Genomic DNA, 11,976 nt, shown 5'->3' on the forward strand with positions numbered 1-11,976 from the left:
GCTGTTGAATGGAGCGTTTTTGTGTCGAGATTGCAATCATTTTTTACGTCAATGGTTACAAAACAATTGGCCTGCATTGTAAGTTATGCATGGGAAATTTTCCAGTGTATGTGTGTGACCAACATATTCATGACTTGCAGGCGTGTGACACACTTGGAATGGGTGAGGCTAAATCGCGTGTGTGGGTGGATCGTGGGTGGTGGGTCGACTGTTTGTTTGAAGATAAAAAAAGATATATGTTAGCTCCCTCAGTGCTCAGTCCAAATTTGCCTTAGGTCTTAGGTCTTGTCTGTTTCGAGGATTTCCAGTCATTGATAAAAAAGGATTAGGGTTAGGGTTAGGTTATGGACCCACAAACCACCCACCCACGCTGATTAGACACTCTCACTTGGAATGCGTATTTTGCTGTTTGGTTGGTAATGGTGGTATCTCGTGGAGTTATACTGCTAATTTTTAAAATTGCACTCAATTTTTTTAAACAAAAATTCTGTTGAAAAGAGATTTTGGAAGAAAATGGATTAGGCATCATGTGCCTGACCTGTAGAAAAATGTGACGGCCATCACTGCTGACATCTCTCCCCTACTCTATGGTGTCTTTTTGTACTTAAGCTCCGAACAGTTGTTTCCTCGTTTTGGTTTTCCCACGAAAGGTTTTACATTCTCTTGGTCATTTAGGATCGCAAATCAGGCAACTATAGCAAGATCGTTGAAATGAGTGAGGTCTATGAAAAATTATATTTCAATCTCTTAGGAGTAACAGTTAATTCAAATAAGAGTAGAAAAATTATCCATTTTTGACATGTTTTCAGTGGCCTAACTATTTCCAAATATTTCTGCTCTGACTCTTTGGGTGTCGATGTTATAAAATCTCAATAACTTTCTGTCAAATCGACGAACTTCAAACTGCTGCAGATTATACAGAAAAGAAACACATCTTGCCCAAAGGTTTCCAAAATTTGAAAGTTACCACTCCTCCCCAGTTCCCGTATTTTGGTCATACGTGGCGGTACACAGTGCAGCAAACAGACCGATAGTTAGCTTATCCTTTCGCATGAATGTGCATATATGGAGCAATTTGCTTGCCAGGGAATGCAAAAAATGTATTCTGTACCCAGATGAAGTGTGAGTTAGTCACATGAAACGCGTAGGAGAATAAAGAGAGTTATACAACAACTTGTTTACAGAAGTGCTACATGTACGTTCTCAGGGGCTTAACTTTATAAAATTCGGTAATTGTGAAGAAGAGCTCCCCAAAAATCCTGTCGGCCGACTGTCGGTTAACTGTCGGCCGACAGGGTTTTTGGGGAGCTCTTCTTCACAATTACCTAAAATTCATCATTCATCTCTTCCTTGTTACCCACCACCCGCCACCCGTGGAAAAGTGCTGCCGTATTTTAGATCATTTTGCGTCATTTTAGATCATTTTAGGTTACATTTTAGATCATTTTAGATACCGTTGTAGCTCATTCTAGGTCATTCCTTGTTTTATTAACTACAGGCATGAGCAACACTCAGGGTCTTAAAATAACTGAGGAGAGAGTGCTTCCTTTGTACAGTAATAAATTTGTTTCTGCAGATTGTTGGACTTTCAAGCCTTTTTGGATAAGGACTATAAACCTTAGGCCCTGTCTCACAACCCTTCAGTGTTGTTAAAGTTAAAGTTAAGGGGACTTTGCTGGGTGCTGGATGGTTTAACCAAGATGTAGAGCACAGCGTGCCCGTTTTTCGTAAAGATAAAAGCATGGTAAATAAGCTGCTGTAATATCATACAGCTAAAATGTTTTTGGTCATGGAATTTTTAATGTTTCCTATCATATTTCCATGAAGTAACAATTTTATTTGATGTAGAAAATGAAACTTAATGAAATAACCATTTTTAATAAGTTAAATTAATAGTGAACACATAAAATATGAGTGTAAAATGAGGTGAAATGCTTGTGATAAAGATAGTTCTCTTTGGAAATCATGAATAGTTTTAGTTTGGATGGCAACTTTCTCTTTTATTTATTTTTTTTCCAAGCTACTTTTATGACTTCTGAACATTTGGTGTTTTCATTGTAGCCGACCTCTGTCGTGTACATGAGTGGACAAGGAGCGGTAATGGGCAGTTATGTCATGGGACAAGGTGCTGGTGGGGTCCCAGTGGCTTTTCCCATGCAGCAGGCTGGTGGTGTTGTCACTGTGCCAGGTGGTCATCCTCAAATTGTACATATGCCAGCTGTTGGGATGGTCCAGCCTCAAACGTATCACTTATCCACAACTGGGGCTGGAGGTGGACCGTCACAAACGGTCATGGTACCTCAGACTGGGATGCAACCTCAAATGGTCCATGGAGCTGAAGGAAGTCAGTTGCCCATGTTCTACAACAGAGAGGCAGGACAACCTCAGTTTGTAACGGTGAGCCCTGCCATGCAAGGGATGGAAGCACCAGAAAATCAGTCACTGGTTCCCCCGCCATACAATGGAGACCAGCATGTAAGTATGCTGTTTTCTGTGTTTTCAGGAAGAATTTTGCAGTATAGACCGTATTCATAAATGGCGGCCAAGAAATTGTGCTAATCATCCTCTCTAGCCTCAATTTGGAGCAAACGTTCTTTCGAATTTTGTCCGTGGTAACAAGGCTAGTGAGGATGATTAGCATGAAGACAAAAGAATAATTTCTTGGTCGCCATTTATGAATACAGTCTATAGTTAACAACTATTCACCGAAGTGGAGGTGGCTAGCGGTGGATATTTACCAAGCCGCAAAGCGGCAAGGTAAATATCCAATGCAACCGACACTGAGGTGAATAGTTGTTTTAGTATATACTAAAACAGTGCGATTATATACAGCACAAAAAATTAATTTGCCTGGATGTTTTCTTCACTTGTCACGGATGCAAATCGGGACACCATTTTTTCCTGAGTTGCTTGGAGGTAAATAGCACAGGATATTCGGAGTTTGACGAGCCAATCAACGCCCACGTTCAACGCTATCCACTGTTTTAGTATAATACTAATTGGTTTTATTTATCTTTTACAGGGCTTTGTGCAATTTGCTCATTTGCTCGTAGTTCTGTACAATAATTTCTTAGGAATAAACAGCAGCAAGAAACACTTTAGTTTCAAACTAGTATTTTTAAAAATAAAACCACTCTTTTGAGTGGACATGTTTCAATGTTTCAAACATCATCATCAGCCATAGTGACTGTAACATTAAAATTTTTACAAGATAATCCATATACGATGATTCTTTGTAGATTAAGGGTGCGTTCAATTGACCGTATTCCGGAATAGGAATACCTGGAATTTAAATTAGAAATCCTTCGTTTTTACGGAGATTCACATTAAAATTGTCAAAGATCTGCTAAAATGCTATTTTAAACATATTTTTATGCTTCATGCTCCATGCATAAAGACTGATATTGTTGGCAAGGCGTTGCTTTGGGCGAGCTCTGTTTGCTGGAACACGGATACCAATACGAAATATGTTTGGCATATTTTGGCCAAGCCCTGTTGGGCTAGGCTGTTTATTTAAAATCAGCAATGATGGTAACCTAAGAAATACCCAAATATGAAAAATGATCTTGAATTCCTTGAATGAGTAAGTGAAAGAGCCCTACGCTTAACTTCTGCACTGGATAAGATCAAGAGAAATTCCTGGATGACAGGAATGCCCCAACAGTGCATCACGGGAAATAACTAAGCATGTCACACTCCGCATAAATCCGTTTATTTCCTCTCGGCAATAAATTCCCTTTATTATCCTTGCTGCTTCGAAACGCGCCAAACATACCGTTTTAATCATCACTCCACGTATTCTTATTACGGAATAGGGTCAATCGAATGCGCCCTAAATGTTCGTTACAAGCATATACATGTAAATTCAAACTAACCAATAATATTATAGAAAACACAACTGTCATTACGATAAAAGTTTAAAAGTGTAATGCTAAACGAACGTGATGAACTTGTTTGTTGAGTTCGGGTTTGAACCCGAACTGCACTTTTAAACTTTTACCGTTATGTCAGTTGTGTTTTCTATTAATAATAATATTCGTTAGTTTGAATTCATATGCTTGTAATGAACATTTAAGCTACAAAGAATCATTGTATTGATAGTCACGTGATCTGTCCAGGTCACGTGACCTCCAGCATTAGCTGATGAAGGCCATGGTTTATGGCCGAATCGTTCTATGTTTCAATACACCATTTCCAGTGAAATATTTAATTCTTTAACAGTAAATGGATTATCTTGTAAAAATTTTAATGTTACACTCACTGTGGCTGATGATGATACTTGTTTGAAACATTAAAACATGTTCCTTAAACTCAAAAGTGTGGTTGGTTGTATTTTAAAAAATATTAGCAACACTTGTACTATTAAGACCATTTGGAAAAGTTTAAAACTGCATTTAATATGTTTTTCATTGATATTGAACTTTGGTCGCCATGTCCCTAAAATTAAGAATGTACGATCAGGCCTTGGGTGTGTCTTAAATGGGCCGTGTCATGGATTATAAGTAAAAATCTGGAAAGCAAAGAAAGACCTGTTTACTGATGGCAAACAAAATTTGATGACTAAAGTTTCTTCAAAACGGCTATTTTAGCTCACAGAAACCATTCTTACACTGTAAGTGTTCTTAGTTACGCATAGCCAAGATTAAAATGAAATAATTGCCAAGTTGAAAATGTCGGGCCGACGTTTTCAAAATTTCCTCTCGCATCTTAGATGAACTTCGATATTAATGAGTGTGGCTAATTTTTCTTTTAAAATTTGATCGATTTTTATGCCACTGCGGTGATCCAGAAGCAATTTAAAAATGAAGAGTTACGGACTATGCCAGGCTCGATTGACCAGCCGTTTTTTTGTGCCCGTGTTCCTCAGCGCACACCACGGCTGGATCACTGGTCCAGCCAATAATTGTATTTTCCACCAATCAGAAAGTCGCTTGCCTGCCAAGTACAAAATCCAATTGAAACGGGTTCTACGTCACGGACAAACAACGCTAACCAGTGATCCTCGTTGGGAGGAGGATGTTAACCACACTCCCAAAACGACTGGAAAGTAGTATAGTATATAACTCAGAAAAATTGACTGACAGCAGCTATGTGTAAGCCAGTACTGGCTAAAACCAAATTAGTGCTACCCCTTTCGCACTTCAATGCCACACCGAATGCATTGTCATGCTGTAGGTTGCATAAGGTCATACAGTTAGAGTTGTAGTTCTGGCATTGAATACTAAGTTCTGTTGAAGCCCCAAGTTCGAGTATTGTGCAAACATATGGCATCGGGATTTCAAATAATTTGTTCATAGACACAACAAAATTCAGTTACTTCGAAATTTACATTTGCTTTACCTCAACTGCATGATTATAGTGATGATAATAATAATAATAATAATAATAATAATAATAATAATAATTGTTATTATTATTATTATTATATTATTATATTATTATTATAATTATTATTATTATTAACAACACTGTTACAGTACTATTCACTGAAGTGGAGGTGGCTAGTGGTGGATATTTACGGAGCTGTTAAGAGGCGGCGTGGTAAATATTCATCACTAGCCACCGACACTGAGGTGAATACATGTAGTTGTTTTTAGTATATACTAACTCGGTGACTATTTATAATATAGCACAAAAAGATGATTTCAACTCATTTTTTCCAGCAGTAATATTTTAGGCCGCAAATCCCGCGGATGTGATTAGCAAAGGATATTCGGACATTGAGTAGCCAATCAGAGCGCGCCTTCAATACTATCCACTGTTTTAAGATACATATTTATTATTACTACTAATTAACAATTAGACCCGTGGCCCTTGAGGGCGAAGGGTCTAATTGTTTTAGTATCCCCAACTAGTCGGACAGAAAAGGGAATAAAAAAGTTAGCAAATGCAAGTTGAAGAAACATTTATTTAGGAATAAAACGACAGAAAGCGTCACGCTTTTCGCTAGTCAAGGACTATTACCAATAGTCCTCTAGTAGCGTAGCCAATCAAAATGCAGGATTTGCATTAGTTCACTAGTTGGGTGATACTAATTATTATTATTATATGCAGTGATCTTTTGTACTCCCTAATCTTTATCTTCTCTTCTTATTTTCTCTACAGTTTCCTGTAAAGACCTGAAGAAAGACACTACATTCATCTTAACATAGACATTTTAGTGTGGTGTAGTACCTTGCGTTGTTGGCATTTTAAATTTATTAGTAATAAGCTCAATAATGCATGTACAAAATAGGAAATAGTTTGAACCCAGTCCTGAGTTTCATACCTCGATGGAATTTGATTGTCTGGGTGACTACTTTCACCCAGGCAATCAAAGTTCATCGTTGTAATAATGAACACATTTTGATTGGTTCTCACCTGTGATCTATTAGATAACACATGTTTAGCTTACCTCATCTCCAAGAACTTTAATTTTTATTATGTAAAACAATTAGATTCTATAGATGTTGTCATAATAATAATAATATAATATATAATGATACAATTTATTCCTATAGCGCCTAAACAATACTTGCCCTAGGTGATTTACAATATTTCTATGTTAATAAGTGACTAAAATGCTTAACATAAAAACCTGTTTCTTAAAAGGTACATGTATCAAGTACTCCCAACCAGCCCTTCTTAAAACTGCCCGCGGTACTGGATTGTCTTATATTCAATGGAAGCTGGCTCCGCAGTTTCGGGCTGGTGACTGAAAACACGCGATCACCATACGACTTGGTGCAAGTTCGACTCACTGCAAGAAAGTTCTGCGAAGTAGACATAAGCGTCCGTTTAGAGTTAAGTGCTTTGTAGACTAAAGAGTAAAATCTTAAAAATTATTCTAGATTGAATCGGTAAACAATGGAAACTTTGAAGTACAGGTGTATTGTGATCATATTTTCTGGCGAAAGAAACGACGCGAGCAGGCCGTGCCAGTATTCTGTCCAGTTTTGAGCTGACAAGAGCCCACAAAAGCATGTGTTAAGATTTCCGTAGACGCCTTTGTTAGGAATCTTCTGATTTTGCTAATATATGTTTCTAAGATGAAAGTGAGAAGTTTTACAATATGGTCATTCAAGGACAAATGTGTATCTTAGATTACCAAAGGCGGATCCAGACCTTGACCTTGAGTGTGTGAACCCCAAAAAAATTTTAGCCTCAATTTTTACCAGAATATATACTTTTTGCCACTGATTACCCCCAGATTTCTTGCACTAGGCTCCGGTGTAATCAGTTCATCAACAACAGCAACAGAGTCCGGTTCAGGTGCAACACGGAACTTCGAGGTGAAAACAAGCTGCTCTTGATTGAGTTTTAGGCCATTTTACAACATCCAAGTATCGATGGCTCTTACGCAGAGTTCAAAAGATCATTGAACGATAACGTCTTGAAGGAGACATACAACTGCGAGTCATCCGCGTAGAGATGGTATTGGATGTCACGACGTCTGAATATCTTGCATATGGGGGATGTGTATGATAAATAGAGTAACTGCCCCACGACGGAACCCTGAGGGACGCCCCGATCCAGACTGCGAGGTGAAGACTTACAACACTGTACCCCTGATTCCAAAACTGGTGGAGAGTCTAGAGAGCAGGGGCCCGTTTCTCGAAAGTCCCGAAACTTTACGGGCCATCTTCGTTTCCTTGAAAACATGTTAAAATATCGCCTTTCCAAAACAAGCGGTTGGCAGTTTCACAAATGGTTTTTCGGGCCCGAACACTTTTCGGGACTTTCGAGAAACGGGCCCCTGGGGCTAACTAAAAGAACTATGTCTGTGACGTTTGGCGACTTAAATCCACTCCGTTCTTGAGATACAAAAGGAACTGTGGCACCCAAAAATGCCCCGAAAAGTTTCGGGACTTTCAGTTAAGTGGAAAGCCTTGTAATACTGACTGGAAAGGCTCATCGAGATGGTTGGTCAAAACATGACGAGTAAATTGGTCAGCGGAAGCTTTTTCAACAACTTGTGAGACCATCGGTCGACCATCGGCAGATTGGATATCGGGCGAAAACTCTTAAAAACCTCGTTGTCAGTATCAGGCGTCTTCAGCGAGGGAAGCAATTCATCAGCCAACGTTAAAGAGTCAGGCATAGCTCCCTTCGTTAGTGATAGATCGACAATCCGAGTTATTACAGGGAGCAGTGTGCCCAAACATCACAACGGAGGCTGGTAGTGGGTCAAGATTACAGGATTTGCATGACGACTTAGAGGCAAAGTCCCTCACGTCCTCCAGAGAGACTACTCTAAAATCATGGAGTAAGGTTAAGGTAAAGTCTGCTACGAGCCTAGTGACCCATCAGGCCGGCGCTTTTCTCCGGTTTCTGTGGCATAAAGCGACTGGGAGTATTTCTACTCCCCCCTGGATGAGATGCTAGTCCATCGCAGGGTTACCCCCAGATATTAACTTCGCCGGTACCCATTTATACACCTGGGTGGAGAGTAGCCTGCGAACGCAGACGTATTTCCGGCAGTCGTTTCTCTCCCCCTACTTTTCGGTGGGGTGAGGCACCGTGAAAGTAAAGTGTCTTGCCCAAGAAAACACAACACAATGTCCCCGGCCAGGACTCGAACCCGGACCACTCGCTCCGGACTCGAGCACACTAACCATGAGGCCACCGGGCCTCCCACACATGGAGTAGGACAGAGCATGTCTCAGCTGGGTGGGGTGTCTCGTCAGCCGACAGTAGTCTGGCACTCAAACTCTGATGTAAGTTAGAGGTCTTTTCTTGGAAAAAATCGGCAAAACGGTTTGCCAATATATCATTGTCCTGTGCAGTAGGATAACGTGGCACTGTTTTCTTCTGAAGTAACTTGTTCATAATACACTGTAGATAACAGAAGATGTCGAAGTGTGGTAAGAAGATCTGTGACGTGCTCGGCTATACGTTTTAGGCTTGTGTGCCACTTTTTTGTTCTTACGACATTTTGGCCTCATCTGTGTTCTGAAGAGATGCACGGCAACATGGAATCAATCCGATGGTGTACTTGCTTGTGTGAATGAAGGCTATGCAATGGAAGTAGTATTCCCATAGACCATTTCCGAGTTCATGTCTGCCTCCTCTTTAAAGCGAGTCCGAAGTTTTTCTTACGATAATTAGTTTTCTTTCATAGGTAAAGTAAAACTAATTACCATCACAAAAACTTCGCACTTAGACTCGCTTTGAAGAGGAGGCAGACATGTACTCGGAATAAATAGCCTGTTGGCTGGATGTTAAGTCAGCTCAATTAGATTTGGCACAACTGACAAGGCAAAGTAGGAAAATAAGATGCAGAGATTTGAAATAATTACAAGGACTTCAAATTAGGCCACTTCAACCCCAAGGCTCTCAAATGATGTACACTTCTGACTCATTAAATATTAAACTTTAAAACACTTTGAGGTTTTCTTGTTATTGTACTGGTATAATTTTGTTAAACAAAATTGAGAAATGATCCTCCCACTTATCTGGACAATTTAAGCAATTATTATTATGTCATTTTAAAGAGTAAAACTGGCGAATCTGCATATGGTGTCTCTTGGATGAAGAATAGTGATTGGAAAATTAATGATTTCGTTTTGATCATTGAGCTTGAGCTTAAGCTTGCTTGAGCTTGAGTGAGGCTCCAGCACTTGGCTAAGTAGCCTGATTTCTGGCTGTTATACACAATTGTGGTCTCATTCACAGAGAAGCCCTTCAAGCTAATCCTGCCAAGCCGACCACATGCTGGAAAGGTCAGACCACAACACCGGGAACACTGTCCCCCACTCTTTTCGAATATTGTGTGGGATCTTTAACGTCCCACAGAGTTAATGAACAAGGGCTGTGAGACGGAACCTCCGGCTTATCGTCCTTATCCGAGAAGACTAGAGAGTCTAACCATTTGCAGATGTAATTACAAAGGCAGCACTTTCTCCTCAGTTATTTAAAGACCCTGAGTGTTGGTCCGGCCGGAGTTGAACTCACGACCTCCCGCGTGACAGCCCGGTGCCCAACCAACTGAGCCACCGGTGCGCGGTGCGCGGTGCCCGGTGCGCTGTGTCAGCGCGGTGCACCGGTGAGCCACCGGTGCGTGGAGATACTGTTATTCCTATATCCAACTTTTGACTGCCGGGAACTTGTTTATTCTTCACTGTCAACTTTGTAGAATCCCAGAAGTAACATAGGTTTGTGTGGCTTATATCTTCATATGCTTTGTCATTCACCCATGACAGACAGAGAGGCCATTAACCACCACATTGTGGACTATCTCCTACATGTACCCTTAGGGGACAGTGTGTGGGTTCTTAAATGTCCAACAGAGTTCATAAACAGTGAAGCTGTAATGTGGAAAAGACTATAGCAAGCCTTTTTTTCTCTTGGAGCTGTCAAAGTGTAGACTGTCCATCATGGATTTGGACTTTCAACCACCCACCTAGCACACAAATGACGTTTAAAACCAGGGGGTTGCATTTGTTTGTTCTGATTGGATTGAATATTGCGGCTAAATGTCGCGAACTGCTTGACAAAATAGTTTCATGAAGACAGCATCCTAATTTTCTTACATGAAGACTTCCCAGTTTCGCTACCTTCTCATGCCTGAGTCTCCTCTGCTCAAGACCATATGTCAGCTATATAAGCCACCTAAAATGAATCATTAGAATATTCAGTAGTGGGACAATGCCGAATGGTGTCATAGGCAGTCCTGAAGATGGGCCCGTGTTTCATCTGTTTTATAAGATGATCCATATTTAGGAATGATTCAAAACTAACCACTAAAGTGCTATTTATAGGACAAGGAGTGATAGTAGGCGGATCAACTCGGATCGCGGCCACGGTCATCTCGGATCTACGTACAAAAATGGTAAGTAAAGGCCTCGAGAATCACCCTAGCCCTAATCTTTAAGCTAACCTTGGTGACATCAGCGCAAACGTCGAATAGTTTTGGCTTACAAAACAATTTTTCTTTTGATCCGAGGTGGGCGATCTGAGTTGGTCCGAGTTGATCTGGTCCGAGGTGAGGTTGGCTGGCACTTAAATGAGCGGCCAAAGTTACTTTGGGGGAGTGGGTAGCCTGAGTTAGATTTTAGTGAGTTTTTTTTTTACTTTATCAATCATAGTCGGTATTTATGTGACAGGGCTTTGCGGAAATCGAATAACCTTTACTGGTTTTGCACCTGCCTGAAATTAGAAATTGTTAACCTTGTGCTAGTCTGGCATTATTTTGATGTTTCTGTGCTCTTCGGGGCTGTCTTACACCTAAAATGTACATGTAAAACGTTCAGCGTGTTGATTGGCTGAGACTGAGCACGTCAATTAATCCCAAACAGAGTGCAGAAAAGTGAAATTAGTGCAGAAAGTTGTAATTAGAGCAATAAAGTTGAAAATGTTCCATTGATAACCAATCATATGTGAGCCCTGGATGGCGAAATTCATGGCGCAAATTTTCCGTGATTGCGTGATTTTCCGATGTATATTACCCATCACTATAAATTGCACTCGCCCTACGACCTGGTGCAATTTTGTCGTGCTTATTGATTCCAAATTGCACTCGAAATCATGCGAATTTACTTACACATATGATATTGGAAAGTTAAGCAAAACCATTTGATGAAGTAACATACTCCTTAATCTCCATTTAGCTGTTTCTGTTTTTCAGTGTACAAAGAGTGGGCGTTGTTGCTATTGCGGCTACAATTCTAGGTCCTGGTGGGGCTCCCTCACTCCAAGGGGCTCTCTTGTCGGCTGCAAGAGACTACTGAAATAAAAGAAAGTATTTGCACAAAAATAGAGTTAATTTCCCGGCGGATTAGTTTGATACACCATCATGGTCACCGTTTGGTTTCTTTGTTTTGGAGCCGTGACGTCATGTGAAACGCTCTGAATGCAACCTCGTCCCCACGGTCTCTCTTCTTGGGAACGAGGTTGCTCTCAATGCACTTCTCTCAAAAGCCCCAGAAGACACCACTCGCGTCGCAGTCACGCAACGCTCCTCGGCTGCAAATATGACTATGAGGACACGAGAAGTAT

The 11,976-nt window shown here is 40.5% G+C and overlaps 1 protein-coding gene across 1 annotated transcript in view; it reads left to right on the forward strand.

The window, feature by feature from the left end:
- The window catches only part of LOC138033217 (uncharacterized), a 12,040-nt gene extending 5,175 nt beyond the window's left edge, over positions 1-6,865 (forward strand). The window contains exons 4-5 of the mRNA XM_068880980.1: positions 2,062-2,475; positions 6,106-6,865. Coding sequence (XP_068737081.1) covers positions 2,062-2,475; positions 6,106-6,123 — 432 coding nt within the window. The 3' untranslated portion in view covers positions 6,124-6,865. The remainder of the gene's footprint in view (positions 1-2,061; positions 2,476-6,105) is intronic.
- Positions 6,866-11,976: the final 5,111 nt, after the last annotated feature.

This window comes from Montipora capricornis, chromosome 14 (genome assembly GCF_036669925.1).
Source record: "Montipora capricornis isolate CH-2021 chromosome 14, ASM3666992v2, whole genome shotgun sequence".
NCBI lineage: Eukaryota > Metazoa > Cnidaria > Anthozoa > Scleractinia > Acroporidae > Montipora > Montipora capricornis.